The 27,939-nt window shown below is 36.3% G+C and overlaps 7 protein-coding genes across 27 annotated transcripts in view; 2 read left to right on the top strand and 5 right to left on the bottom strand.

Annotated features, from left to right (window-relative positions):
- Window positions 1–9: 9 nt before the first annotated feature.
- LOC126591574 (uncharacterized) lies at window positions 10–22,478 on the bottom strand. Of its 7 annotated transcripts, XR_007612425.1 has the most exons (7): window positions 21,916–22,478; window positions 20,004–21,375; window positions 18,732–18,799; window positions 18,391–18,450; window positions 18,108–18,173; window positions 17,412–17,554; window positions 17,098–17,338 (listed from the first exon to the last, which is right to left on the bottom strand). XR_007612425.1 is itself a non-coding variant. In XM_050257307.1 (2 exons), the coding sequence occupies exons 1-2, from the start codon at window positions 22,363–22,365 to the stop codon at window positions 20,050–20,052; spliced, it is 1,776 nt and encodes a 591-aa protein (XP_050113264.1). In that variant the 5' UTR covers window positions 22,366–22,478; the 3' UTR covers window positions 19,827–20,049. The 7 variants fall into 7 exon arrangements, 1 of the variants encoding a protein (XP_050113264.1); XR_007612423.1 differs by having other exon boundaries at window positions 17,098–17,554; XR_007612427.1 differs by lacking the exons at window positions 17,098–17,338; window positions 17,412–17,554; window positions 18,108–18,173; window positions 18,391–18,450 and adding exons at window positions 10–363; window positions 3,316–3,366.
- LOC126591596 (peptidyl-tRNA hydrolase, mitochondrial-like) lies at window positions 370–3,907 on the bottom strand. The gene is made up of 4 exons (XM_050257362.1): window positions 3,823–3,907; window positions 1,336–1,395; window positions 943–992; window positions 370–879 (listed from the first exon to the last, which is right to left on the bottom strand). The coding sequence occupies exons 1-4, from the start codon at window positions 3,893–3,895 to the stop codon at window positions 754–756; spliced, it is 309 nt and encodes a 102-aa protein (XP_050113319.1). The 5' UTR covers window positions 3,896–3,907; the 3' UTR covers window positions 370–753.
- LOC126591594 (DNA topoisomerase 2-like) lies at window positions 1,485–3,737 on the bottom strand. Of its 2 annotated transcripts, XM_050257357.1 has the most exons (6): window positions 3,622–3,737; window positions 2,819–3,275; window positions 2,339–2,702; window positions 2,056–2,245; window positions 1,666–1,901; window positions 1,485–1,557 (listed from the first exon to the last, which is right to left on the bottom strand). In XM_050257357.1, exons 3-5 carry the CDS (start codon window positions 2,681–2,683, stop codon window positions 1,897–1,899), a joined length of 540 nt encoding a protein of 179 aa, XP_050113314.1. In that variant the 5' UTR covers window positions 2,684–2,702; window positions 2,819–3,275; window positions 3,622–3,737; the 3' UTR covers window positions 1,485–1,557; window positions 1,666–1,896. The 2 variants fall into 2 exon arrangements, with proteins under 2 accessions (XP_050113314.1, XP_050113315.1); XM_050257358.1 differs by lacking the exon at window positions 3,622–3,737 and having other exon boundaries at window positions 2,819–3,306.
- LOC126591588 (uncharacterized) lies at window positions 1,858–27,707 on the bottom strand. 14 transcript variants are annotated; one of them, XM_050257332.1, is made up of 7 exons: window positions 27,233–27,693; window positions 26,355–26,447; window positions 25,692–25,903; window positions 25,449–25,593; window positions 24,905–24,970; window positions 12,067–12,198; window positions 1,858–1,882 (listed from the first exon to the last, which is right to left on the bottom strand). In XM_050257332.1, the coding sequence occupies exons 1-6, from the start codon at window positions 27,478–27,480 to the stop codon at window positions 12,093–12,095; spliced, it is 870 nt and encodes a 289-aa protein (XP_050113289.1). In that variant the 5' UTR covers window positions 27,481–27,693; the 3' UTR covers window positions 1,858–1,882; window positions 12,067–12,092. The 14 variants fall into 14 exon arrangements, with proteins under 14 accessions (XP_050113289.1, XP_050113286.1, XP_050113291.1 ...); XM_050257329.1 differs by lacking the exons at window positions 1,858–1,882; window positions 12,067–12,198 and adding exons at window positions 19,272–19,290; window positions 24,505–24,636 and having other exon boundaries at window positions 27,233–27,692; XM_050257334.1 differs by lacking the exons at window positions 1,858–1,882; window positions 12,067–12,198 and adding exons at window positions 19,272–19,290; window positions 24,505–24,633 and having other exon boundaries at window positions 27,233–27,684.
- LOC126588976 (DNA topoisomerase 2-like) lies at window positions 5,350–8,761 on the top strand. Its single transcript, XM_050254144.1, has 11 exons — window positions 5,350–5,691; window positions 5,782–6,068; window positions 6,169–6,235; window positions 6,325–6,679; window positions 6,783–6,853; window positions 7,057–7,263; window positions 7,469–7,582; window positions 7,679–7,786; window positions 7,874–8,422; window positions 8,543–8,664; window positions 8,722–8,761. The coding sequence occupies exons 1-11, from the start codon at window positions 5,350–5,352 to the stop codon at window positions 8,759–8,761; spliced, it is 2,262 nt and encodes a 753-aa protein (XP_050110101.1).
- Window positions 8,544–10,019, top strand: LOC126588975 (uncharacterized). The gene is made up of 4 exons (XM_050254143.1): window positions 8,544–9,145; window positions 9,240–9,429; window positions 9,520–9,569; window positions 9,663–10,019. The coding sequence occupies exons 1-4, from the start codon at window positions 8,801–8,803 to the stop codon at window positions 10,017–10,019; spliced, it is 942 nt and encodes a 313-aa protein (XP_050110100.1). The 5' UTR covers window positions 8,544–8,800.
- The window catches only part of LOC126591572 (uncharacterized), a 41,041-nt gene continuing 32,928 nt past the window's right edge, over window positions 19,827–27,939 (bottom strand). The window contains exon 3 of the transcript XR_007612418.1: window positions 19,827–19,872. The gene's annotated coding sequence lies outside the window, so the exon portion shown is untranslated. The remainder of the gene's footprint in view (window positions 19,873–27,939) is intronic.

Below are 27,939 nucleotides of genomic sequence, written 5' to 3'. Positions count from 1 at the left end.
AAACGGTGGTAGAATCATTCAAAATATACTTTTTATAAATTTTAAGCCATCTGGTGATTGTTGTTATACAGTCGGAGAAACAAACTAAGAATATGGGTGTCTTGAACGTAAGAAATGTTATTTGAGACAAAAACACCACCACCATATAATCACTCGTCTTTGAGCTGTTGCATTAAATTTTTGCAGCAAGAATGCTTTTGGATCCATTTGACCAAGAGGCGTCCCGATACCTGGCAAGATATTCAACATGCTTTCAAGTACTGGGAAGAGATCATTCAAACTCATGAAATTTGGAAATTCAAACTGGCCGAGGAAATTCTCCGTTCCCTCGAAAGTGATAGATCACACTCTTCAGCCTGAAGCCTGAATAACAAAACAAAATCCAGTGATATGTACCGGTCTTCCACATATTCTCCTTAAGTTTGAAAGCAGAAAAACGCAAAATTGAAATGCCATGCAAGATGGAGATGAAAATTAATACATTTTCAGTAATTATACAAGTGCTTAATTAGTTGATAAGCCTGAAAAAGGGAAGCTTGACCATAATAATTCTGGTAACACCGCATAATCATGGTCTTTATTCTTCAGGGTAGAAGTAGTGATGGTCTAGTAATAACAAAAGAGCCATCCTACTATGCAGCTCCTATATAATTAGTTCACCAACGATTCTTCTACTTAATTATAACCAATGTAAACACCAGTGTCTAAGCAGGTTCGAACATTTTTGGCAAGACACTTTTCATCATTGCTTAATCACATAGATGCATAACTGCTTAAAACTCGAAAGTAAAAAAAATTGATCATACCCATTGTGGTATACATGACCTCCATAGGGTAAAGACCAAGTACGCCACACGGTAAGGTCATATCATCATGAAACTACATAAAAGAATAAGTGATGCTCTACGTACAAAAAAACTTAAAGCCAGAAGAAGAAAGTACCACAAGCACAAGATTGAGAGATAGCTTAAATAAGCAGCAAGGGGTCCTGTCTGTAGTTTAACAAAAGAGAGGTATAAGTTAAACCATGCACTGATATCTCTTCTGGTCACATTAGTTACATAACCTGTAGCATTAATAGCTCTAAGGCTCTAACATACAAAAGTGAAGCAGTTAAATTCAAGAAGGAATTGCGAATGGGTTTGGAAGTGTGCTAGAAGGAATGAAATGCACAGAACAAATACCATTTCAGTATATTCATTGAAATCCCAGTGGAAGTAATAAACATAAATAGCAAGGCTAGATAAATGAATAACCTTTGCAAATAGAAGTACCTACAATAACATAATTCCGTCAGATGTTAAAAGAAAGTATATCAATCATTTACAGATTCACCTCTCAAATTCATGTAAGTTTGAGGCTTTGCAAGAAAAACGGGAACTTCACCAACGAAACCTGAAATAACAAACTTCCCTGAACTTCACAAACAAACATGAAAAATGACAATAAACAAAGCAACATCCGCGAAGATTTACATGCCTTGCCCAAGTATAGCTTTGCATTGGACCGTGTTCATTGCAATGCACCAGCAAAAGCATCAATCATCTAAAACCCCGCCTGCTTCAAACAAAAAACGAGAATCTGAAACTTGTTATCGAAACAACAAACACGAAGACTAAAAATCTCAAATTGTGGCCACTAAATGTATAATCTGTAGAATAGTACATTGTGCCTGCCTAGTTCCTTCGTACTTATCGCCGGGATTGCCCAAACCTACAAATAGCCATGGCCTTGGAGCAGCAGTGCAAAAGCAACAGCCGACTTAACCGATTAAGCACCTTCCCCCTCAGACTCAGTGCCTCCCACTACACCTCAGCAACATAATTCATCTAAAAAAATGAACTGGAAACTCGAAAGTCTCCAACCCACCTGCCACTCGCAACTTTTCACGAACAGTTAGACTGCATTCAAAATGTAAACAGCGAGTGAAGTTCTGAACGGAGGGAGTGTAAAAATACTAAAATGTTTGGAGACACAACGGAAACAAAGCCAAAGACAGGTTATATATTTTTACAAGAAGCACAAAATAATAATAATAGTGATGTTAAATCATACTCTGTTGTGGGGTACGATAGAGCTTCAGGCAGTCGTCTTTTTGAAACAAGACCATGTTTGAAGTCTTTAGTTTCTTTTCAAGTTTGAACTTTTTTTTCAAACCCTCTTGCTTGGCTTCCCTAAGTTGTTTACCCGACAGCTTGACACGGATGTCTATTGGACTCGTATCATCTCCGTATTTTTTGTAACCCTGGAGCATGTATTACTGTTTTATTCGAAACTGAAAATAACTACAAATTACAAACCAAATTTGATGTTAACTTTTTATACTGGAAAATTTTACCTTAATGAAAGGATCTTTGGCGTCTGCATTGTGTTCGGCGACTGAATTAAGAAATTTCAAATACTTGTCTGTCCACTTACGGATTGGTAACTCCGTAATCTTTAACATCCCGTTGCTTTCTTGTATGCACCCGTAAGAGGTGTAGTCGCCATCGCTGGACTGGCTACCCTCTATCCTTCCATGAAAACCTTTATACCACGGGCGCATTTCCACTGGCAATTTGTCTACATTCCCTTTGGAATCAATTAAATGTATTATGTTCTTGATGATGTGTATCGGGGGGTAATTGGGGACAATGGTATACCACCCAACTCCAATTCCTTCACAAACATTAACAAGGACCATGGGTATTACTGGAGAACACCTACATGGCAAACAAAAAAATCATCCCAAAGAAAACAATTCAATAATTTACCACCTAAACTTTTAAAGAAGGAAAGAAGAGTAATGTTAGTAAAAATATTCAAACAAACTACGTACCTTCCAGGTTTAACTTCTTTGCCTTGTTGATCTAAGCTTTCGAAAACCACACAAGAGCTTAAACCCTGTCAATGCCGCTAAGTGTTAAATTTGATGGGTCAAGGGTTGGCACGTCTTTATTGTCATCAGGCGGTAAGCTGAAAATATTTATCCTTAAGTAGTTCATTTTCAAGAACTTCTAGATCTTCCAACCATACTGTTGCTGCAGGTTTTTTTACCACCTTTGTAAACTCCTCTTTGACCCTTTCCAAATCTGTTTGAAGGGCTTTCTCACTCTCTATCGTTAAGGATACAAGTTTCAGGGATGCTAGATACTCCGTATTGTCTTTGAAACCTTGACCTTTTAGATATTTCAACAAATCATCTTTCTTTTGCATGTTGTCATCTGATAGAATGATGTTTCCATCACGATATCTTTTAACAAAGTCAAGCTCGCTTCTCAATTCCGAAGCCTTATCTGCGTACAAAAAAAACTTAAAGCCAGAAGAAGAAAGTACCACAAGCACACGATTGAGAGATAGCTTATAATAAGCAGCAAGGGGTCCTGTCTGTAGTTTAACAAAAGAGAGGTACAAGTTAAACCATGCACTGATATATCTTCTAGTCACATTAGTTACATAACCAGTAGCATTAATAGCTCCAAGCCTCTAACATACAAAAGTGAAGCAGTTAATGAATTGCAAATGGCTTTGGAAGTGTGCTAGAAAGAATGAAATGCACAGAACAAATACCATCTCAGTATATTCATTGAAATCCCAGTGGAAGTAATAAACATAAATAGCAAGGCTAGATAAATGAATAACCTTTCCAAATAGAAGTACAAGAACATAATTAAGTACATCAGTCACTTGCAGATTCATCTCTCAAATTCATTTAAGTTTGAGGCTTTGCAAGAAAAACCAGAACTTCACCCACGAAACCTGAAATAACAAACTTCCCTGAACTTCACAAACAAACATGAAAAATGACAATAAACAAAGTAACATACGCAAAGATTTACATGCCTTGCCCAAGTATAGCTTTGCATTGGACCGTGTTCATTGCAATGCCCTGCGAACCAGCAAACGCATCAATCATCTAAAACCCCGCCTGCTTCAAACAAAAAAAAACGAGAATCTGAAACTTGTTATCGAAACAACAAACACAAAAACTAAAACTAAAAATCTCAAATTGTAGCCACTAAAAGTATAATCTGGAATAGTACATTGTGCCTAGTTCCTTGGTACTTATCGCCGGGATTGCCCAAACCTACAAATAGCCATGGCCTCGGAGCAGCAGTGCAAAAGCAACAGCCGACTTAACCGATTAAGCAGCTTCCCCCTCAGACTCAGTGCCTCCCACTACACCTCAGCACCATAATTCATCTAAAAAAATGAACTGGAAACTCGAAAGTCTCCAACCCACCTGCCACTCGCAACTTTTCACGAACAGTTAGACTGCATTCAAAATGTAAACAGCGAGTGAAGTTCTGAACGGAGGGAGTGTAAAAATACTAAAATGTTTGGAGACACAACGGAAACAAAGCCAAAGACAAAAGGCGTATTGCAGAATACAAAGCATATACTTGTCAAGTTTGAGATTAATACCTTGCCTCGCATAACCGGTGAGAGCGTCAGAGAGAAGGGGCGGGCTGGCGTACCGGCGGTGGTGAATTTCGTGAGACAGTCGTCGAGACTGCTAAAGTCACGGTTGATGAAGGCCCAAGCGCACTCGTTCTCTTCGGAGTGTCTGTTTATACTCCGACTGTTACTCTTCCCGCCCACAATTTTTTTTTTTTTTGGTGATAAAAGGTCTATGCCCTTTATTTGTTTGTAAAATTATTTTCGAACCATTTTTATCTTCTGGCACGTTACTTTTTATTTTTAACAACCAAATTGAATAAATTATAAAATATAAAAGTCAAGATTAAGGGATGTGTGAAAGACTACGTAGGTTGTGTGCTTATCATTTAATTATTTTTTGTTGAATACATATGCCCTTTATTGAATTGACAATAAAAGATGTCAAATACTTTAAATGAAAAATAAAAACTTAGCTCTTCTTTGGTACGTCGAGTGGTGTTGATTCGTTTAGTTGAATAAAACATGAAAGACTTGAATCTAGATCGATGTGAGGCTAGTAATTACTTTCTGAGATACCTAATAGGATTTAATATTGAAAAGGAAATAAAACATGTAAGTACAAAATTGGTAAGATTTTAGCAGTTTGAAACAGGAAAGACTTGAACTCTTTTGACCTTTTGATCAAACAATTAATGTCGTGACTTTCCCATAAAAAAAAAAAGGGAAGTACTTGAGAGTGTATTCAAAGAAATCAGGAAATCTATTACTTCTTCTTGGGTAAGTGTTTGCATATAAATATGGGAGTACATCTACCTAACAAACACACCAGCCCAAGCACATCTACGTACGTTTGATTCTCTCAAATATCACACAGCAAAAAACTTTGGAAATTTCAAACCTTTTTCGATTTTGTTGCTTCATTTGTTCAAGAAAGAAGACGATATCTTAGTATAAAAACGAACAAGAGGAATGTCAAGAACAACAAACGAGAGAGACTATGGGTTTGGAGACTGGAAGACCCAAACTTTATGGGTGTACGATAATGAGGAGATGGTTGAACGTCCAGTAAGGTACGCCCTTGGCCTCTACTGGATGTTAAACGACATGTTGACGGATGTCGCGTTGAGGATTAAAAACAAACTGGAAGTTGATATAGGGAAGGTTGATGATGCCATAACTATTTGCTTTGCCAATAAGAGCCACGAGAAGTTTAGTAATTTATGCAAAGAGCTCGAATTGTCAAAGAAGTTTGTTCCTTATTGCACAGAAATCATAGTGTCAAAGGCTGACGGAAATAAATTGCATAAGAAGGTAAAAAGTTTGATATGTTAAATGTGTTGTAATTGTGGCGGCCATCGATTGAGCACACGCGTTCAATAATTTGATTGTTACAAATTTCAGGTATTCTCTAGAGACAATAAGAACCCGCAAACTGACTCCAGCGATCACAAATCAAAGGAACTGTGGGTGAGAATACTATTGAAACCAGATTTGGCAACATATAACATGACAAGCCTTAACGGTGACATTGTTGGTTTGATAAAGAAACGAGTGATTGACATAGCTGGATGCCTCGGAGAAACGGTGGAGGTTAAGCTAAATGGAAGGGATGTCGGCACAATATCATTCTCTACATATGTTGATCTATACTTTAAACCTACAGCTTTTCATTTTGTCAACATTCCAAGGTTATTGTTTATTTGAAACTTTTGGTTCTAAATTTATCTTCTTCTTTTTTCTTATAATTATTTAGAAAGTTTTTTTAACTCAATCTACTCAATTTGCCAGAATAAACATGAAAATTAGTGATGACATGGAGATCTGTGTGACTCTGAGCAACGGACAATTCCAACAGGTTTATTACATATGAGAGCCCTAATATATGCGACTGTTTTGTGCATTTGAATTGTGAGTCTCATGTTGTCGGATTTTATTTCACTACAGGTCAGTTTTGTCAATTTAGTCAATACAAGCCACGGTGGAGATAATGTTGATGTCATTAGCAATGCGATCGCAAAACGTCTTTTCGAAACTATCAAAGAAAAGGACGAGAATTCAACCCTAAATTCAGATGAGAATGAGAATAAGAATGAGAATGAGAATCAAAACCTAAATTCAGATGAGGAAGAGAATCCAAACCAAGATTCAGATGTTGTGAAGAATCATTTATGGATTTTTTTGAACGTTAAATTTCGCAATCCTGTGTTTAATCTCCCAGCAAAAGATACTTTTGATCACCCGCGCCATACAAGAGCATTTACAAAAACATTTGAACTTTCAGAAGATTTCTTAAAGGAAGGTATATATATACATACAAGTAATGCAATGAATGATTCAAGTTCAACTAGTACAGTAAATTGGAATACTCTAACCTTGATTCTCACATTCATATTATTTTTTAGTGGCAGACTCGCCGATTGTCAAAATTTTGAAGAGCCGTTTTGGCATGTATGAAGAAGAAGAAAATATTAAGGTAGAAAACTTGAAGGATGCATATCTTGCCGGGGGGGGAACACTCTAAAGATTGCACCTTGATTATCGTAGAAGGAAATTCAGCTGAGTCACTTGCAGTAAGTCATCTATTTTGTAAATTTTTGTACACTCAACAAGATAGTTTATTTTATTTGGTTCCCGTTGTATGGTATACTAACTTGGACGAGCCAAATTCAAAAACAGACGACAGGGCTCGGTATTCTGGGTCGGGACACTTTTGGTGTGTTTAGGTTGCAAGGTAAATTGCTCAATGTAAGAGAAAATAGCAAAGACAGTAAGATAACTGACAACATCATCAAAAGTATGGGGATACAGAAGTATAAAATCTCTGAGGGTGAGAATTACACTTATCCATTACGCTATGGCAAAGTGATGATTATGACAGACCAGGTTAGATGCCTTAATTTTCATAGTTTTTTTTTATTATTGCTTACCGTTTATATTGTACCCACTTATTAGTGCGATAAGGTTTTGTTATTGTTGTTTGATTGTTTCTGCTTACCGTTTATATTGTATACGACAACTTCAAATTTTCAATACGTATGGTTTATCTTGATGACTGCTAAGAGGAAGCTTAATGTATGTACTTGTGTAGGATGATGATGGTTTCCACATCAAAGGACTTTTGATTAACCTTTTCCATTGCTTTTGCCCCTCACTTCTTAAAATTGAGGGGTTTTTGGCCGAGTTTATAACTCCTTGTATCAAGGTTAGTTTACATAATTTAACTTGTTTGCCTAATAAATTTGATCGATCAATGGAAGGTTGTCAAGGGCATCTATAACTTGTATTAGAATTTGTACAGGTGACTAAGGAACATGATCAAAAATATTTTTATTCTACCAAACGGCATGAGGAGTGGAAGAAGACACAGGACAACACCGCTCGTGACTGGTCCACTAAGCGCTACAAGGTACGAATTAATTTGTGTCTTCAATTTATTCTAGGGATTGTGCGATGCATAGTCCTAAATAGTTTGTTCTTGTATCATGTCCTTTAGGGTTTGGGAACATTCTCCCCAGAGGAAGAAGGGAAAGACTTTTTTCGAAATCTTGAGAAGCATAGGAAATACTTTATCTGGGATGATGGAGCTGATGAGGCGATTGATCTTGTCTTTAATAAGAAAAGAGTTGACGATAGGAAAGAGTGGCTTAACAACTATATTTGTCTGGAGCTGGAGGAGCAGTGTAGTAACCAAGTTAATGATGAGGATGAGGATGAGGAAAATCACGACGATGAGGATGAGGAGACGCATAAAAACTATACTGACTTTTTTAACAAGAAGTATATTAAGTATTGCATTGCTGCTTTGAAAAGGACAATTCCATCAATAGCTGATGGATTGAAACCTGGTCAAAGGAAAATTTTGTTCTGCGCTTTGAAGAATAAGTTAATTGGAATAACAAAATTGGAAACGTTTTCTAAGTCTGTCGATCACCATAGTTCAAGTAATGTCGCCAGCATAATTATGGGAATGACTCGAAATTATGTGGGAAGCAACAATGTCAATCTCTTTATTCCCCATGGCAATTATGGAACACGAGGCCAGGTAAAAATGTCACTTATTGAACAAGCTTGAATGACGTTCATCATGCGTAATGTAACTCTTAAATTCCATGACAATCTTTTGTTTTACACACATATGTTCCTTTTTCCTTTCTACTTTTAGGGGGGTGAAGACCAATCAGCACCTCGTTATCTACATATTGAGCTTTCTCGTATTACAAGATTGATTTTCCTTGATGATGAAAGCTCAGATGAACGAGGCAAAGAAGAAGTTAAAATTGGAAGGTACGTAGGTTGTTTCAATATTTTTACTAACATTACTCTTCTTTCCTTCTTTAAAAGTTTTGGTGGTAAATTATTGAAATTGTTTTCTTTGGGATGATTTTTTTGTTTGCCATGTAGGTATTTTCCAATAATACCCATGGTCCTTGTGAATGGTTGTGAAGGAATTGGAGTTGGGTGGAGTACCAATGTCCCCAATTACCACCCAATACACATCATCAAGAACATGATGCATTTAATTGCCTACGAAGGGAACATGGAAAAACTGCCGGTGGAAATGTGCCCGTGGTATAAAGGTTTTCGTGGAAGGATTGAGGGTAGCCAATCGGGTGACCGCGACTACACCTCTTACGGGTGCATACAAGAAAGCAACGGAATGTTAAAGATTACAGAGTTGCCAATCCATAAGTGGACGGACAAGTATTTGAAATTTCTTAATTCAGTGGCCGAACACAACGCAGAGGCCAAAGATCCTTTCATTAAGGTAAAATTTTCCTGTACAAAAGTTAACATCAAATTTTGGTTTGTCATTTTATGATTATTTTCAATTTCTAATAAAACAGTAATACATGCTCCAGGGGTACAAAAAATACGGAGATGATACGAGTCCAATAGACATCCGTGTCAAGCTGTCTGGTAAACAACTTAGGGAAGCCGAGCAAGAGGGTTTGGAAAAAAAGTTCAAACTTGGAAAGAAAATAAAGACTTCGAACATGGTCTTGTTTGACGAAGACGGCTGGCTTAAGCTCTATAGCACTCCAAAACAGAGTATGACATAACATTATTATTACTATTATTATTTTGTATTTGCTGTAAAAACGTATATAACCTGATTTTAATTTTATATCGTGACTGCAGTTCTTCAGGAATTTTATAAATATGGAATTGAAAAATACAAGAACAGATTGGTGAGTTCATTTTTGGAATTGAATGATATGAGACCAGATTGGTGAGAATTGATGTTTTGCTATCTGTTAACTGATTTTCTATCATGCATGCAGACAAATCTTCAAGAGAAGCACGCCGAAAAGGCTTTGAAAGCGAGAACGGAGCTTGATTTTGTTAAGAGATACCGTCAGGGAAACATCATTCTATCAAAGGACAACATGCAGAAGAAAGATGATTTGGTGAAATATATAAAACATCAAGGTTTCGAAGCCAATCCAGAGTATCTAGCATCTCTGAAACTTGTATCCTTAACTGAAGAGAGTGAGAAAGCCCTTGAAAAGGAATTGGAAAAGGCGGAAGAGGAGCTTAAAAAGGTGGAAGATAAGGCTGCAGCCACATCATGGTTGGAAGATCTACAAGTTCTTGAAAATGAACTACTTAAGGATAAACTTTTCCAGCTTACCGCCTGATGACATTAAAGACATGCGAAGCTTTGACCCATCAAATTTGACGCAAAGCAGCCACATTATGGTTGGAAGATCTGCAGGGTGCCACCAGAACCGGACCTTACTCTTCATCTCAGATAAGGCTCTTCTGTGGTTTAGGGTTTAGGGTTTAAGCTCTTCTGTAGTTTTCAAATTCCACGACAGTATTTTTTATTTTTTTATTCGGTCTAATTGAAACGTTGCTCTCTCTGGAAGATCTATAACAAACTAAGAATATGGATGTCTTGAACGTAAGAAATGTTATCTGAGAGTTCCCAAAAAAAACAGAAACGAAATGTTATCTGAGACAAATACACAACCACCATATAATCACTCGTCTTTGGGCAGTTGCATTAAATTTTTGCAGCAAGAATGCTTTTGGATCCATTTGACCAGAATGCGCCTCCCAATACCAGGCAAGAAATTCAACATGCTTTCAAGTACTGGGAAGAGATCATTCAAACTCATGAAATTTGGAAATTCAAACTCACCGATTCTTAGCTGAGGAAATTCTCTGTTCCCTCGAAAGTGATAGATCACACTCTTCAGCCTGAATAACAAAACAAAATCCAGTGATATGTACCGGTCTTCCACATATTCTCCTTAAGTTTGAAAGCAGAAAAACGAAAAATTGAAATCAAGAGGGAGATGAAAATTAATACATTTTCAGAAATTATACGAGTGCTTAATTGGTTGATAAGCCTGAAAAAGGGAAGCTTGACAATAATAATTCTAGTTACACCGCATAATCATGGTCTTTATTCTTCAGGGTAGAAGTAGTGATGGTCTAGTAATAACAAAAGAGCCATACTAATATGCAGCTCCTATACAATTAGTTCACCAACGATTCTTCTACTTAATTATAACCAACGTAAACACCAGTGTCTAGGCAGGTTCTAACATTTTTGTCAAGACACTTTTCATCATTGCTCAATCACGAAAGCAAAAAACAATTGATCATACCCATTGTGGTCTACATGACCTCCATTTGGGTAAAGACAAAGTACCCCACACGGTAAGGTCATATCATCATGAAACTACATAAAAGAATAAATATATAAATACTATAAAGCTATACAAAAGTGAAGCAGTTAAATTCAAGAAGGAATTGCGAATGGGTTTGGAAGTGTGCTAGAAGGAATGAAATGCACAGAACAAATACCATTTCAGTATATTCACTGAAATCCCAGTGGAAGTAATAAACATAAATAGCAAGGCTAGATAAATGAATAACCTTTGCAAATAAAAGTACCTACAATAACATAATTCCGTCAGATGTTAAAAGAAAGTATATCAGTCATTTACAGATTCACCTCTCAAATTCATGTAAGTTTGAGGCTTTGCAAGAAAAACGGGAACTTCACCAACGAAACCTGAAATAACAAACTTCCCTGAACTTCACAAAAAAACATGAAAAATGACAATAAACAAAGTAACATCCGCGAAGATTTACATGCCTTGCCCAAGTATAGCTTTGCATTGGACCGTGTTCATTGCAATGCCCTGCGAACCAGCAAACGCATCAATCATCTAAAACCCCGCCTGCTTCAAACAAAAAAAACGAGAATCTGAAACTTGTTATCGAAACAACAAACACAAAAACTAAAAATCTCAAATTGTAGCTGCTAAAAGTATAATTTGGAATAGTACATTGTGCCTAGTTCCTTGGTACTTATCGCCGGGATTGCCCAAACCTACAAATAGCCATGGCCTCGGAGCAGCAGTGCAAAAGCAACAGCCGACTTAACCGATTAAGCATCTTCCCCCTCAGACTCAGTGCCTCCCACTACACCTCAGCACCATAATTCATCTAAAAAAATGAACTGGAAACTCGAAGGTCTCCAACCCACCTGCCACTCGCAACTTTTCACGAACAGTTAGACTGCATTCAAAATGTAAACAGCGAGTGAAGTTCTGAACGGAGGGAGTGTAAAAATACTAAAATGTTTGGAGACACAACGGAAACAAAGCCAAAGACAAGAGGCGTATTGCAGAATACAAAGCATATACTTGTCAAGTTTGAGATTAATACCTTGCCTCGCATAACCGGTGAGAGCGTCAGAGAGAAGGGGCGGGCTTTGGGTCTGGACGTTTTGGTGCTCTGAAGAGCAACCACGGCGGCGTACCGGCGGTGGTGAATTTCGTGAGACAGTCGTCGAGACTGCTAAAGTCACTGTTGCTGAAGGCCCAAGCGCACTCGTTCTCTTCGGAGTGTCTGTTTATACTCCGACTGTTACTCTTCCCGCCCACAATTATTTTTTTTTTTGGTGATAAAAGGTCTATGCCCTTTATTTGTTTGTAAAATTATTTTCGAACCATTTTTATCTTCTGGCACGTTACTTTTTATTTTTAACAACCAAATTGAATAAATCATAAAAAAATAAAAGTCAAGATTAAAAGTAACTTTTAACAACCAAATTGAATAAATTATAAAAAATAAAAGTCAAGATTAAGGGGGTGTGTGAAAGACTACGTAGGTTGTGTGCTTATCATTTATTTATTTTTTTTTATCCACATATGCCATTTATTGAATTGACAATAAAAGATGCCAAATACTTAAAATGAAAAATACAAACTTTAAGTCTCCTTTGGTACGTCGAGTGGTGTTGATTCGTTCAGTCGAATAAATTTTTATTTGAGCAATGTTGAATAGATTAATATGTGCATTAAATAGTATATACTATATTATATGATGATACTAGCTTCATTATACTCACGAAGCCGCTCGCTTGAAGCATTTTTTTATTCATGTGGGCTACGCACCCTTAGAGGTGTTACCGTAGTTGTTTTCTATTATTGTATTTTTCAAGGGATTTATTTTGTGTATTTTATGCAAATGCAGAGGATTTTTCTTTATGCTGCAACTTAATGTTAAAAAAGAATCGTGATCACGATCACAATCCATATCTTCAAAGGAATTAGATTAGGCGTTAAATTGTTGTAATTGATTGATTTGTATTTTCCCTTCCATAGCTGTACAATTGACTTGTAGGAAAGAAAATTAAGTTTTTAGCCATTTTTACACTTAATTCGCTAAGTTTGGTCGATTCTGCCATGTAATAGTGATACAACATTGCTCGAATCCATTGAACAAAAGACGCCTTGTTTTTTAATTTTCTAAACTCAACATCTATGCTTTTTAGAGATTTGATTAAACTTTTTTTTTAATATGTGATATGGATATGGATAGACTAATGAGCAAAAACATATCATATAGGTAGATAACACAATTAATTTGAGATAGAAAAATTTGTGATATATAGGTAGATAAAATACAATCAATCTATAACACGGGTAGAATAATAAAATATACAAATAGATTCATTACATAAATATATAACACAGGTAGATAAACAAAGCAATGCATTTCCTATAAAGGTTGAAAAGAAAAATATGTATAATCCAAGTTCAAACTAAATATTAGGAAGACCTGGTTTAAACTCATATTTTCATGGCAATGTTCCCAATCAAAACGACCTAACTAGTGCTATTGTAGGAGGACCTGGTGGGGATGACAAGTAGGAAGATGCAAGATTTGATGCTACAAAACCAAAACCAACCACGTACATCAATGCACCTTTTGTTGGTGTATTGGCATACTTCAAAGCTCTATACCACTGAAAAAAAAATTAGAAATTGTGACCTTGTATTTCAAAAAGGAGGAAGAAATCATAAGAGCTTGAAAGAAGAAGACTGAACAAGAAGGCAGGGGATCGGGGAACACAGCACAAATTGTATAAGGGAGTTATGGAAGAAGAGATATACTTTAAAACTAATTCTACAAGTAGGGAATTATTTAAAGACAAATAATCAATTATAATACTTTATACCTATAAAGCATATATATTTTACTCACTCTATAGAAAGACAAAATTATTTTCTACGTCTACCTATGTATTAGGTATATAAACAAAATAAATAAAGTGCTTTTGCTATAACGTTTTTACTTATAAAAAGAAAAGTTCATATAAACAAACAAAAAACTAAGAAAGAAATTAATAGTGAGAGCCTACAATTATATATACACATCAACACCCACGGTTATGGTTTAGAAGGCTTTCTCCCTAGCCCTGTGGTTAAATGTTCTAGCATGAACATACACGGTTATGGGTTCCAAGGAGTAAGAAGACCACCACGCATAAAAAATAATACTATTTGTACGGGAGTTATGAGGAAGATTATTTCAAACTAATCCTACAATTATGAGATTACTTTAATGATAAATAATCAATTATAATTAATTTCATAATACAAGTAAATCTAGAATTAATGGATAATGTTAATAGAGGGGTAATTTTGACAAAAAATGAAAATAAAATGACGTGGACAATGAGTCAGTGGACTTAAACCAATAATTAAATAAAATTGGACAATATATAGTAATTGCTTACAAATTTGGACTTATTTCAAGTTTATTTTTAACAACCAAATTCAAAAAATTATAAAAAAATAAAAGTCAAGATTAAGGGGAGTGTGAAAGACTACATAGGTTGTGTGCTTATCATTTATTTTTCTTTTGTTGGATACATATGCCCTTTATTGAATTGACAATAAAAGATGCCAAATACTTTAAATGAAAAATAAAAACTTAGCTCTCCTTTGGTACATCGAGTGGTGTTGATTCGTTCAGTCGAATAAATGTTTATTTGACCAATGTTGAATAGATTAAAGGAATTGTTATTAGCACTTCAAAAATCTCATTCTACACTCCTCACAAGTGTATTTTTTTTTATAATTATAGAAAGTTTGGAATGACAAATGAGATTTTTAGAGTGCTAATAACAATTTCCTAGATGAATATGTGCATTAAATAGTATATACTTTTGTTGATCGTAAAAAATTGGAATTACCAAAAAGAAAAGAAAAAGATTGTAATGACCTTTTTACCCCTGCATGCGGATGAGATTTTGACAAAAAATTCAATTTGGACTACTATTGATAACGAACTTCACCATAGGATTAAAAGTAGTGTCTCACCGCAGGGATCAATAAAAAAACTTTAGCCTTATTCTTTATATAATGATAATATAAATTTATAAAAAAAACTTTAATTATGTGCCTAGTTGAATATTCTGAGCATATTTGATGAGGGTTTCAGCTGAATTTTCATCTAAGCAGGATACGAGCCAATAGTAATTCATGATATACATGATGAAATACTAGCATGCATGCATCCAAAGTTTAAAGAAAATGACAAAAATATTACTTTTTTTACGGCATGAGAAGCTATTAATTCATTTCTGCTTTTTTCATGCAAGGAGGCAACGATCGTTATTGACATAATGGAAATGGTAAGAGTGCGGGATGCCTCCAAATTTTCGAAAACGAATGATAAAATTTGATCGTTCATGACAGCATAAAAATTCCATGAAAGGAGAAACCTCAAGTTGTGGAGGTATGAATCCAAATGTTTTCACACTTGTGGTGGGTTGCAAACTTGCAATGGAGCGACAATCAAATAAAAACAAGAAAATTAGTTCTAAGTTGAAAAACAAATTAATATGTCTTTGGTGTCAAAATTGTTACAGTTGACACCAACAGTGACAATCAGGTTTATAAAGCCACTGAAAAGGAATGGTGCCCTCAAATCAATGCCCCATAACACATTTTGTTGTAGTAGATCAACATTTCAACACACCAACTTATGCGTGAGTTGTTGGACTAAATATGTGAATATTTACATTTGAATGTGAACATTTAATTCAAAATCAATTAACAAAACGAGGGATATGACCATAAGTTTTCAAACTAATAGCTAGGGAAGGTTTCTATCCTCCAATATAGAAGTTTTTGAGAAATTTCTCAAGTAGAAGGTGTTCATGTGCATTATCAATATAATGAAAAGATCTTGTCAAAACTAAAGGGTTTCTTCTTTCACAAATATTTTGGCTGGAAACTCACAGGTTTTAATCTGTTTTGCGACTATCTACAAAATGCCATCATAAAATCTTTTTTTTTTTTTGTTACTTTCGCCCTAATCAAAGCTTCATTTATGATCATGATCGGAAATTACAAAAGTGTCATGATCAACGAAACTCCCTTCTCACTAGCTATGCTCTGGGCCCTGCTTGAATTTGTTTTTATTACTTAATTTTCAAGCTTAAAAGTTTAATACAAAGCACTTATGTTAGCGCTTCGTAATTACTTATAAATTTTTCTTACAATGTTCACAAATTGGTTAACATATAAATTAAAATTTTCTGTTTGGCTCAATAAATGCTAAGACGCTCTCCAACCATGGGCTAAAAGCCAAATTACTCCATTTATTCCCCCCCTCAAACACCACCCAACCCAAGCTAAAACATTGGGCTAAAAGCCAAATGCTAAAGCTGGGCCAAATACCACCCCCCCCCAATGCGTGGACTCGCTGGAACTTGGGCCAGTCTCGGCCCGCCCACACGCCAACGCGCCACACGCAGTAGGTTTGAAATTGTTTCCCGATAGCGTGGGGCCCACTGGTAGGGCCCATGTCGGCCACTTCCCCAAGCCCAACAACTCTTTTGCATATCGGACGACCATCATTTAAGGACAGTTGGTTGATCCAACGTCCAGATTCAATTTTTTTTTAAATATGTTATTTTAAAATACATTGAATCTAACGGCTGAGATCGAATATAATCAAATTTAACGGTAAAAAAAAGATCTAATGGCCCAAATTTAAATCCAACGGCCAAAATAATTAAAAAAATATATTTAACTCAAAATTCACCCAAAAACTCTATAAATACCTATGTTGAAGGCTTGCATTGTGGAAAATTTAGTGATTTTTCCATATTTATCGGAATTTAAATATTTTTAGATTAAAATGTTCATAAAATTAATTTACAATAGTCTACATATTTATTAAAAAAAATAATTTAAGAAAAAAAATTAGCCTAAGTTCATTCTTTAATAATCCCGGGCTAAAAATTTAAGCTAGAAGAGTTGGAGCAGAAAAGCTGTTTCTGGGCTAAAAGGTAAATTTTCCGGGCTAAAAAATGTGGCTTTTAGCCCAAGGGTTGGAGATGGTCTAAGGTCACTTCCAAAAGACTGTAAAAAAAAATTTCCTTGCAATGCAAAAGGCTTTTCAAAAACTCAACAATTGAAGCTAATGATCTCAATCATTGAAGCTAATGGCATACTGTATAATTTCCGGTGCATGTATCACGAAACTCCATATATGAATACATATACTATTCCCAAAATAAATTAATGCAGAAACTATACACCATAAACTTTCTCAAAGATACAATGTCCTGCTTCAACATTACTCAAAAGACATTGCTATTAAGAAAATGTGCATCCAGGAGACTTTTTGGTTCAACCTGAATGGAAAATTAACAGATTTTCAGATTCAAACAGTGAGCAAAAATGCATTCAGTGCGACCATTGTCAAACCTGCCACTCTTTCGGATCAACTATAGACTTCTGGCTGTTTTTCCGTTGAGTTACGAACGTGGTGTAAGCTGCCAATTGCGATTGCCTTTTTTTCTCTAGCATTTTTACTAAATTTATAGGGCACCCATTTTTTCTGCACTTTCCTAACCAAACACGATCACAAATTACTTAATCACCACACAAAAAAACGCAAAAGTAGAAAATGCAAGCAGGTAATGGAAACATAGAGCTACATACATAACAAAGAATTAGTGGTGCATATTTGAATGAGAAGAAAAAAAAAAAAAAAAGAGATCTTCAAAAAATACACAAAAATGAGCACAATCATAAATTAAAAGAGTAAGTTGAAAGAAGCTGTAATATGCCATATGGTTTCATCAAATCAAAAGGTCGTGAGCTCATCACAGATGTATTAAATTAGTGCCTATAATTGAAGTATGTATGGACTGCATTTTTAGCATTTGAAATATCAACCATTCGTAGGAGTGCTACGTCACGTGTATGTGCTACTGCAATTTGTTTATGCAAAGTGAGTGTCCCAGCACATGACCAGTTAGGTAGCATACTTAGAATGCATGGTATTTACAGTCAGAACATATCAATGGTCCAACTATTGTGGAGCTCGAATTTATATGAGAAAGGACCAATCCAATCATAAATTAAAATGAAAACATGTAAGTAATTAAGAATTATTACTTGCTAAAGAAACCCCAGCAGTCAGTTCCTTCTTGTTGCTTCAGGGACTATTCAATTGAACAAAATCTGATCAAATTGCATCACCCAACCAAACAAACAAAAATAAAGTTAAAAAAGGAAAATCAGGGAAGCTAAGGAAAAATTTGAAAACACACCAAGAACCAAAATGACATAGGAGTTCTATCTTTCTATCATTTTCCTTCTTCATTTTGAAAGTGAAAAATTCGTACTCTTTACTTTACCCAAGCATTGAACTGTTATACATTTAATAAAGAAAACTGACCTTGAATGGGACCAACCTTGAATTGAGAGATAGCTTATAATAAGCAGCAAGGGGTCCTGTCTGTAGTTTAACAAAAGAGAGGTACAAGTTAAACCATGCACTGATATATCTTCTAGGCACATTAGTTACATAACCCGTAGCATACAAAAGTGAAGCAGTTAATGAATTGCGAATGGGTTTGGAAGTGAGCTAGAAGGAATGAAATGAACAGAACAAATACCATCTCAGTATATTCATTGAAATCCCAGTGGAAGTAATAAACATAAATAGCTAGGCTAGATAAATGAATAACCTTTCCAAATAGAAGTACAACAACATAATTAAGTATATCAGTCACTTACAGATTCATCTCTCAAATTCATTTAAGTTTGAGGCTTTGCAAGAAAAACCAGAACTTCACCCACGAAACCTGAAATAACAAACTTCCCTGAACTTCACAAACAAACATGAAAAATGACAACAAACAAAGTAACATACGCAAGGATTTACATGCCTTGCCCAAGTATAGCTTTGCATTGGACCGTGTTCATTGCAATGCCCTGCGAACCCGCAAACACATCAATCATCTAAAACCCCGCCTGCTTCAAACAAACAAAAATGAGAATCTGAAACTTGGTATCGAAACAACAAACACAAAAACTAAAAATCTCAAATTGTAGCCACTAAAAGTATAATCTGGAATAGTACATTGTGCCTAGTTCCTTCGTACTTATCGCCGGGATTGCCCAAACCTACAAATAGCCATGGCCTCGGAGCAGCAGTGCAAAAGCAACAGCCGACTTAACCGATTAAGCACCTTCCCCCTCAGACTCAGTGCCTCCCACTACACCTCAGCACCATAATTCATCTAAAAAAATGAACTGGAAACTTGAAAGTCTCCAACCCACCTGCCACTCGCAACTTTTCACAAACAGTTACACTGCATTCGAAATGTAAACAGCGAGTGAACTTCTGAACGGAGTGTAAAAATACTAAAATATTAAAATGCTTCACCCACGAAACCTGAAATAACAAACTTCCCTGAACTTCACAAACAAACATGAAAAATGACAATAAACAAAGTAACATAAGCAAAGATTTACATGCCTTGCCCAAGTATAGCTTTGCATTGGACCGTGTTCATTGCAATGCCTGATGACATTAAAGACATGCGAAGCTTTGACCCATCAAATATGACTCTTACCGACATCAGCAGGGTGCTACCAGAACCGGACCTTACTCTTCATCTCAGATAAGGCTCTTCTGTGGTTTAGGGTTTAAGCTCTTCCGTGGTTTTCGAATTCCATGACAGTATTTTTTATTTTTTTTATTCAGTCTATGAAATTGTTTGAAACGTTGCTCTCTCTGGAAGATCTATAAGAAATTCTTAATTTATAGTTCATAGCATTTGCTTATATAATCAATTATCTTTCAAAATCCAATTATATAAAACACAGTTTTTATATAAAACATAAATGAAAGCAGACTTATCTAATTTATAACCTTTCCATGTCCATAGTTTGCATCACTCACAACATCAAATGAGAAACAAAACAAATCACAAGTCTGGAAAACAATAAAAGCATTACAATGGAACGATCCATAAAAACGTCAACATCCCAAGTTTTCCTCACCTTGCAGTTGCAGCTGCATCAAACAATGCCAGCAAATTTCCCGTTACTAGACACTGATGCTTCCAGTAGTAGGGTCAGGTCTCACCAATTTCCCATAATTTTTTAGGGACATTAAGGTCCCATTATAGCTCAAGATGCTTGTATTCCAGATGCGCTTGGGTGGAAATAACTTTACATGACTAATGGAGCCACATCTAAAATCCACAAAGATTGTAATCCTTCTACTTTCTGACATCCCTTGTGATTTAGTGAAGAATATGCCATACTTCCATTCACAACATGTCACGTTAATAAGCTCGCCTCTGACAATTGCGTTTTCTATCTTGTAATCTAGCCTCCATTCTTTTGTATCATAGTTCTTTAACACCCATACCTCAATATAGTCATCTGATAAAGTGTCCACGACGGCCAAAGATCCTTTAAGATTAAGCAAGTGTAGAGACAAAAGGACCATATAGTGCGGAATATACTTACGTTGCATGTGCTCGGGAAGAGGAATAGTCGAGTAAAACTCCTCTTTCTTATAGTCAAAAGAACATATACCGAGTACTCTTCTATTATCATAACTTGAGTGATCAGGTAAATAAAGCAACCAATGCTGATCTCCATGTGCAAATGCATGGTTGTTGCTCAAATTACGAGGAGGGACTGAGGGTATCTCTCGCCACGAGCCGGTACCTAGTACATAAATTTGGGCCCTAAGTTGATATCTCGTCGAATCTTCATCTCCAGAAACACACAGAATCTTGTAAGTGCTGGTTATATCATCAAATCCCATACCATACCATTCCTTGCACGATCCATAAAAACTATATGGAAATTGGATGTCAGTGGTTGGGAGTGGAAGAACTTCTCCCTTTAAAGGATTGAATAAGAAGCATGGACTTCTTTCTTTCTTCTTGTACGGTTGACGACTATAGCCATGATCTCGAAAGAAAAACAAGTTGTAGAAAACAAAACTCAAAGAATAAGAAACACCAATCTTTGTGGACACAATATCAGAAACGATTGCATAGTCTTCGCTTCTCTTCAAGGCAGCGCTGACGCCATCATATTTCAGTGGTGTAAAGGCAAATCCACAAAGAGAGTCGTAGAAAAGGTGATGAAGAAGCATAAACTGATCGGAAGCAAAAGTAGATTGTGCCGAAAGTAAATGTCGCATGTGCTGTGTAACAAAGCAAGGGCAGTCGACTATGTTCTTTGATGTCTTAGAGACACATCTGAGGGTAAAAAGACAGCTTACGGGTAGCCTCAAATAGATGTTGTCAAGGATTTCGATGGGGAGCTCCATCAGCCTTGCATTGTTCATGCAGCAGTGCCCCAATCTCCTCTGATTGCTCCTCACCATATCCATATCCATTTCCATTTCCATCTGAAGGGAAACAAAAAAGAGCATGAAATTTTGAACTGCAAGCATAAAAATAAACCAAGACCAAATCATAAAAACCAATTGAATAAAGAATTACTTGCAAAGATAACGACTGCATGAGAGAGATATATATACGGAATAATAATCCTGTGGTAAAAAAATTCGGATTTGAACCATCGTGGTAAAATCTATTCGGATTTATGCCCCAAAACTTAACTTCAATCCTTTCCCGTTAGCCTGCACGTGAGGGATCCCAAAAGTAGATTGTATGCAAAAGCTGGGATCCCAAAATTACGAATTCCAGGAAAGGGGATCGAGAACAAAAACCCTAAGAACATATAAATAAGAACCCTCATGGATTTTTTTTTCTATTTTTTTTACAATTGACAAGTAACCAAACAAATTTGAGAACCCAAAAGTAAGAATCACCCAACCAAACTTCAGATCCATAATATATTTTCTCAGCATCCAAACAGAGGATAATGCAACACAGGAAGAAATAAGGACGCAAATGAAGAAAAGAAAGGGGATCAAGAAACAGACCACGGTGGGTTTGAACTCCTTGAGCTTCTGCAGCTTCTTCAACTCCATCTGAAGCTTGTCTTGCTCTCGGCCCTTCATTGCTAGATCTTCCTCCTTGGTCTTCAAGATCTCATTCTTCTCCTTCAAGAGCTCCAAGGTTTTCTCCTTCTCGAGCTTCATCGCTTGCAGCTTCTCTTGCATTTCTTCGAGTTCTTTCTCGAATGACGACGGTTGGGTCTTCTTCTGCTTGGCCTGTTTCTTAGAAGCCGCAGCTTTGGCTGACTTCTTGGGGGAGGTGCGAGTCTGAGAGAGGCTCGCGTGGTTCTCCTTCTCTGGGTTGGAGTCCCATGGTGTTTGGATCGGGCTCGGAGCGGCATCCAAGACCTTTCCTGCGAGGATATTGGCTGCATTTCCAGATGGGTTTTTGTCCTTGAGTGCCCTTCGGCTGGCCCTTGGCTTCCTGTTGGGCATTTCGGCGATTACGGTGTAGCGCAGGAAACAACAGAAGCAAGCAGACAGAGAAAGAAACAAATTAGGCAGGTAAAAGAGAAAAAGCAGAGTAAAAAGAAGTGGGAGAGAGGTCGGAGGGCGATCGAAGGATCCAACTATTGCGTATATCCCTCACGTCACGGAAAATGACGGAAGTCAAGGAAAATGACGGAAGGCAATAAAGGAATATTGCCTTTATTTTAGGAAACATCACTTTACACGATTCTGTTTTACTGATAAGTTTGACTTTTAATGTGGTTCTTGATTTCAATTTTTTTTTTCGGTTTGGGCCGCTGAAAGTTATTGTACTTGTTGCTAATGTTCAGTGAGAATGGATCGTCTCCGTATTCTCCTTATGAATATCTCAGGTATCCATTAATCGTGTATGTTCATCATATATCGTGCGGTCATATCTCATTTTAAATATTTTTATTTAAAATTAAATACAAACAGTACTTGATAAAAATTGACCGTACAATGCACAATGAATGGACACGATTCATAGAGGATTCTCATCAAAAGCATCCGAAAAGGATCCTGTTGAATATTCAGTACATTTGATTCATGAACACAATATTAATTATTACAATTAATTACGTAGATACGTTGAAATGGAAAAATTGCAAGACATTCTAATTTCTCTTTAATTTAGAAGGGTGTAATTAAATTAAGATTTGAAAAAAAAATTAAGACTTTAAAATCAGATAATCAATGAGGATTTTTTAACAAACAATCAATTAGGATTTTAGAGACTTTGAAATCTGTAATCAAAGTAAACTTCGCCATGGCCTACAAATAGCCATGGCCTCGGAGCACCAGCGTCGAATCTCTCTACCTATAAATTAGAATAGCTCATCAAAAGAAAAGTACTAAGTCTTCAAGTTTGGTGCTATATAAACTTTCAAATATAAAATATCCATCAAAACTTGTAAGAAAGTTGCGATACAAGCGACAGACAATGACCTTTTATGTCTTGTATATTCGAAATCTTGAACAAAATTAATTACATGCAAGAAATAAGTAATGTGAATCAGAATAAGTAATTTAGAAGGGTGTAATTACATTTGATGTGGCAATGTCAAATTTTCTCTTTTTCCAACCGATATGTTTCTTTGTCATAAATGATATTTGTAAGACCCATCTTAAAGAAATCAATTAAAATACGTTTTTCAAGATCTATAATTGGTGCATTAATAGGACCCACATAATAAAATAATTTAAAAAAAAATTGACATCATATTTTCTCATATGTCAATACACATAAGATTGACATATCGGTTGGAGCTCACTTCTACCTTCAAGTTTGATTATATGGAATTCCACCTAGGATTTGACATCTCCTTTGGAGATGGTCTTAGATGCCTTAATTTTCATAATTATTTTTTTGTTTTATTGCTTACTGTTTATATTGTACACCATTTAGTGGGATAAGATTTTATTATTGTTTTTTGATTGTTTCTGCTTACTGTTTATATTGTAGACGACAACTTCAAATTTTCAATACATACGGTTTATCTTGATGACTGCTAAGAGAAAGCTTAACATTTGTGCTTGTGTAGGATGATGATGGTTTCCTCATCAAAGAACTTTTGATTAACCTTTTCCATTGTTTTTTTGGCCGAGTTTATAACTCCTTGTAATTTAACTAGTATGCCTAGTAAATTTAAATGATCGATCAATGCAAGATTGTCAAGGGCATCTATAACTTGTATTAGAATTTGTACAGGTGACTAAGGAACACCGCTTGTGACTGGTCCACAAAGCGCTACAAGGTACGTATTAGTTTGTGTCTTCAATTTATTCTCGGAGCAGCAGTGCAAAAGCAACAGCCGACTTAACCGATTAAGCATCTTCCCCCTCAGACTCAGTGCCTCCCACTACACCTCAGCACCATAATTCATCTAAAAAAATGAACTGGAAACTCGAAAGTCTCCAACCCACCTGCCACTCGCAACTTTTCACAAATAGTTAGACTGCATTCAAAATGTAAACAGCGAGTGAATTTCTGAATGGAGTGTAAAATTACTAAAATGTTTGGAGACACACAACGGAAACCAAGCCAAAGGCAAGAGGTGTATTGCAGAATACTAAGCATGTACTTGTCAAGTTTGTGATTAATACCTTGCCTCGCATAACCGGTGAGAGCGTCAGAGAGAAGGGGCGGGCTTTGGGTCTGGACGTTTTGGTGCTCTGAAGAGCAACCACGGCGGCGTACCGGCGGTGCTGAATTTCGTGAGACAGTCGTCGAGACTGCTAAAGTCACGGGAATCAAATATTAGCATTATTTGTAATTGAATTGCATTAAAATTTGAAAACGGGAATTAAACATATTCAGTAACCTCCCACAACTACCCCAAGCCAAACATATACCACCCTAACCAAAGTTAAGACAGTAGGCATAAAAAGGTGATGCCTTTGACGACATTCAAAGTAAATATTAAACATGCTGTGCGATTGTGTACCATCTAACAAAATTAAGAATGAATAGGGGAATACCTCGGTAATGAAATGAGGGAAATACCTTAGTAATGTAGTATTTCTGTTTGTATTTTTGTTTGAATGCTCCACTAATTCACTGCACCAAACCCTGTTTAACCAAAAAGAAATGAGGAGATTGTAGACATGGAATTGATATTAGTAATGCGAACCACTAAATGAAACGCATATATACCCACTACCGATTAATAGTCCAAGTCTGTAATCCCTATTTCATTTATGGGTGACATAAAAATGCATGGACAAAACAGACAGTGTCATTTGGTGAGGCAGATTAGATAATTGTGTCATAGTTTCATTTATGGGCATGGCCTTCCTTTTCTATTCTACTTACTGTGAAAAAAAACTCCACCTGAAGCTTCCATGACATAATCTAACAAAAAGAAGAAATATTTGCATCCAAAATGAAACTAAAAAAGGATATTCCTGACAGATTGTGGTGTGGCAACAGTTTTGAAGAAGTATTTGCCCACATCAGTATTTCTGTCACAACAGCATGACTATCTTGAAATCCTTTTTTACACTATAGAACTCTAATATGGAAAACAAACTATTTAATCCGCCTTTACCTCAGCAAGTTCTGAAAGGATTTGATCAATGGTCTCCCGCACCAAGGCTGCTTTGTAATATGCAGCATACGAAGAGAAATATTCAAAAGCATTATGCCCTTGCATAACTGTGGCTCCATAACTGCTGCCTGAAGACCGACAAGTCCTATGTGAAGCCATGAAAAGCACTTGTAAGGTTAGATCTTTTTTGATATCATTCAAAAGAAAAAGTTCAGAAAGATCAAGGGCTCCAAATATCTGTACCTCCGATAGAGTTGCATATAAAGAATGCTTCACCCTTGACAACGTCAGTACAAAAATCATTTAGCTGGGTGGCCCATGTCTCAAATGTATAAAACAAAGTTTCCCCGAATTGACGAGGATTTGGTCTGTCTGAGTACCCATAACCAATAAGATCGATAGAGTATACCCTGTGTGATTTTGAAAGAACTGGAAGATTTTTCCTCCAATGATCACTGTAAAGGATAAAATGCATGTCATATGTACCGAACTTGACAGGTTAAAGCATGGGATGAAAGAGATCATGGACAAGATGAGGGTTTAAGTTCTAGATTGCAACAAAACCCAGAAATTCAGAGTTTGGTCTGTTGGTTTGTTCTTAAGCATTACCGACAGTTTCATCAGCTAACGATCTGACTTATTAAATCTAGTTAGCAAAGAAATAACTCTCTCCCAGTTGTGTACAAAATAATCCTACCAGCAAACTAACAGGCAACCAATGTAAACAGTAAAACCATGTACAAGTAAATTTAATGAAACCTCAAACCATGCGTCGAGCTAACAAAAAGAGATATGTCTCTTGTCTCCGTGTGTGTGAAATCATGACTGTAATTAGCAATTTGTGCATGTAATACCTATAGCAATTAGTTGTCTGCTTATGAGAAGTAATATGTGGATGATGTGGACCTGTTTGCTCCAAAACCATGAATCAAAACTAATGCCGGGCCACTGTTGCCAGCATGCTGATATCGGATAGAATAACCCCTCCAGTTCCATATACTACGGCACACAGAAGAAAGATAGCATTAGAAATATATTCATAAAAATTTCAAATAATTCATATCAATTACAATTCTCATGAATTAAAGGATCAAAGATACAATGCAATGGCAACCGAATCTGGAATACTCTTTAAGGCAACATCTGTGTTCAACTCTCATTAGCGGAACCTATATTGCGTCATATATCAAGTGGGGGATCAAGAACACAAGCTTTATAAAAGCATACGAGCAACTCGATCCGGGTTCACGAGCAACTCCGGGTTCAAGTCTTACTAGAATTCCAACATGAGGCAGAGGCAACTCATCCAAGTTTCTCTTTTCTTCCCACTTCTACTAGTTCATATGAGTTCCATTTACTATGGTTCGACTTAGTTTGCATACGATGTTTTAAAATTCAGCTACCTTCTGTCTCATCTTTTTTCAGTTCATACCGCTATATATGCTGATTTTACCACAATTAAACTTAATATGCATAAATCGGAGTATGATTTATACCAAGTTCAGTCAAAGGTTGTTCAGAAATTTAGTACGAAGGCTTTTTACGGCCTACAAAATAGTTGTCATGCACTCCTTCCTAGGGTGGAGCTATTTCGGAGTACCAATTACAGCTCCCTAACTAAGCTAAATTAAAGTCGTATAATTTGATGATTTGATCCCCAAAGTTCTGTTTGGTTCCCAAGAAACCGGAAACGAAGGACTTCACAAGTGCTTCTGGTATTCCTACTTTGTAAAACCAAACAGAACCATGAAACAAACGAATATGAGAAACTGAAAATATGGTACCTGCTTTGAACTTGGACGTCAGACACATTGTTTACTGAAGTGGTTGCTTCAACACTTGGAGGGTTGGTCTCACCAGTTTGACCATTCAGTGAAGAAAAAAGGACAAACCCGTTTGATTTAGCCCCAGAAAACTTCGACAACCTGCGAGGAATCTTAACTTGATGGAGATTTTGCATTTTTCTTTGAGAGGAAAATAGTGGAAAATCCAGTTTTGACAAGGACAGGGCGGGAGAGCTGGTGCTTGCCATGGCTTTGATGAGAGAGAGAGAGAGAGAGAGTGATGAAGTTTCCACTGAGAGTCTGTGATATGAAGCTCACATGGCGAACATAGATGATTGATTCTTGTGAAAGACAGAAAGCCAACGGTTGTCTAGGCTCGCTCCACGTACCCTACTTGCAACGTACCAATGCCATTGTCCTTCTTATCTTATTTTTAAAAGAAAAAAGTTTGTGGGCTCTTCATTTCTGTTCTCGAAAGTTTGATTCCACCGTTATGTTAGATATTTTTCATTGTGTTCGAAATATGGACAGATATTAAAGTGTAATTATATAAGTGGAGTGAAGTTTTATTTTGGGCAAAAGATAGTTTACTACCTTCATGTTTAGTGATTTTCAACATTTAGTACATTAATTTTTTTTCATCCCAGAGTCATACCTAAAGTGTAAATTTTGGGACAGTCTCATACATCCGTTAATCAAACTGTTAG

The sequence above is a fragment of the Malus sylvestris genome, chromosome 11 (genome assembly GCF_916048215.2).
Source record: "Malus sylvestris chromosome 11, drMalSylv7.2, whole genome shotgun sequence".
In the NCBI taxonomy this organism is placed as follows: Eukaryota; Viridiplantae; Streptophyta; class Magnoliopsida; order Rosales; family Rosaceae; genus Malus; species Malus sylvestris.
This window is presented reverse-complemented; position numbering and strand designations above follow the sequence as displayed.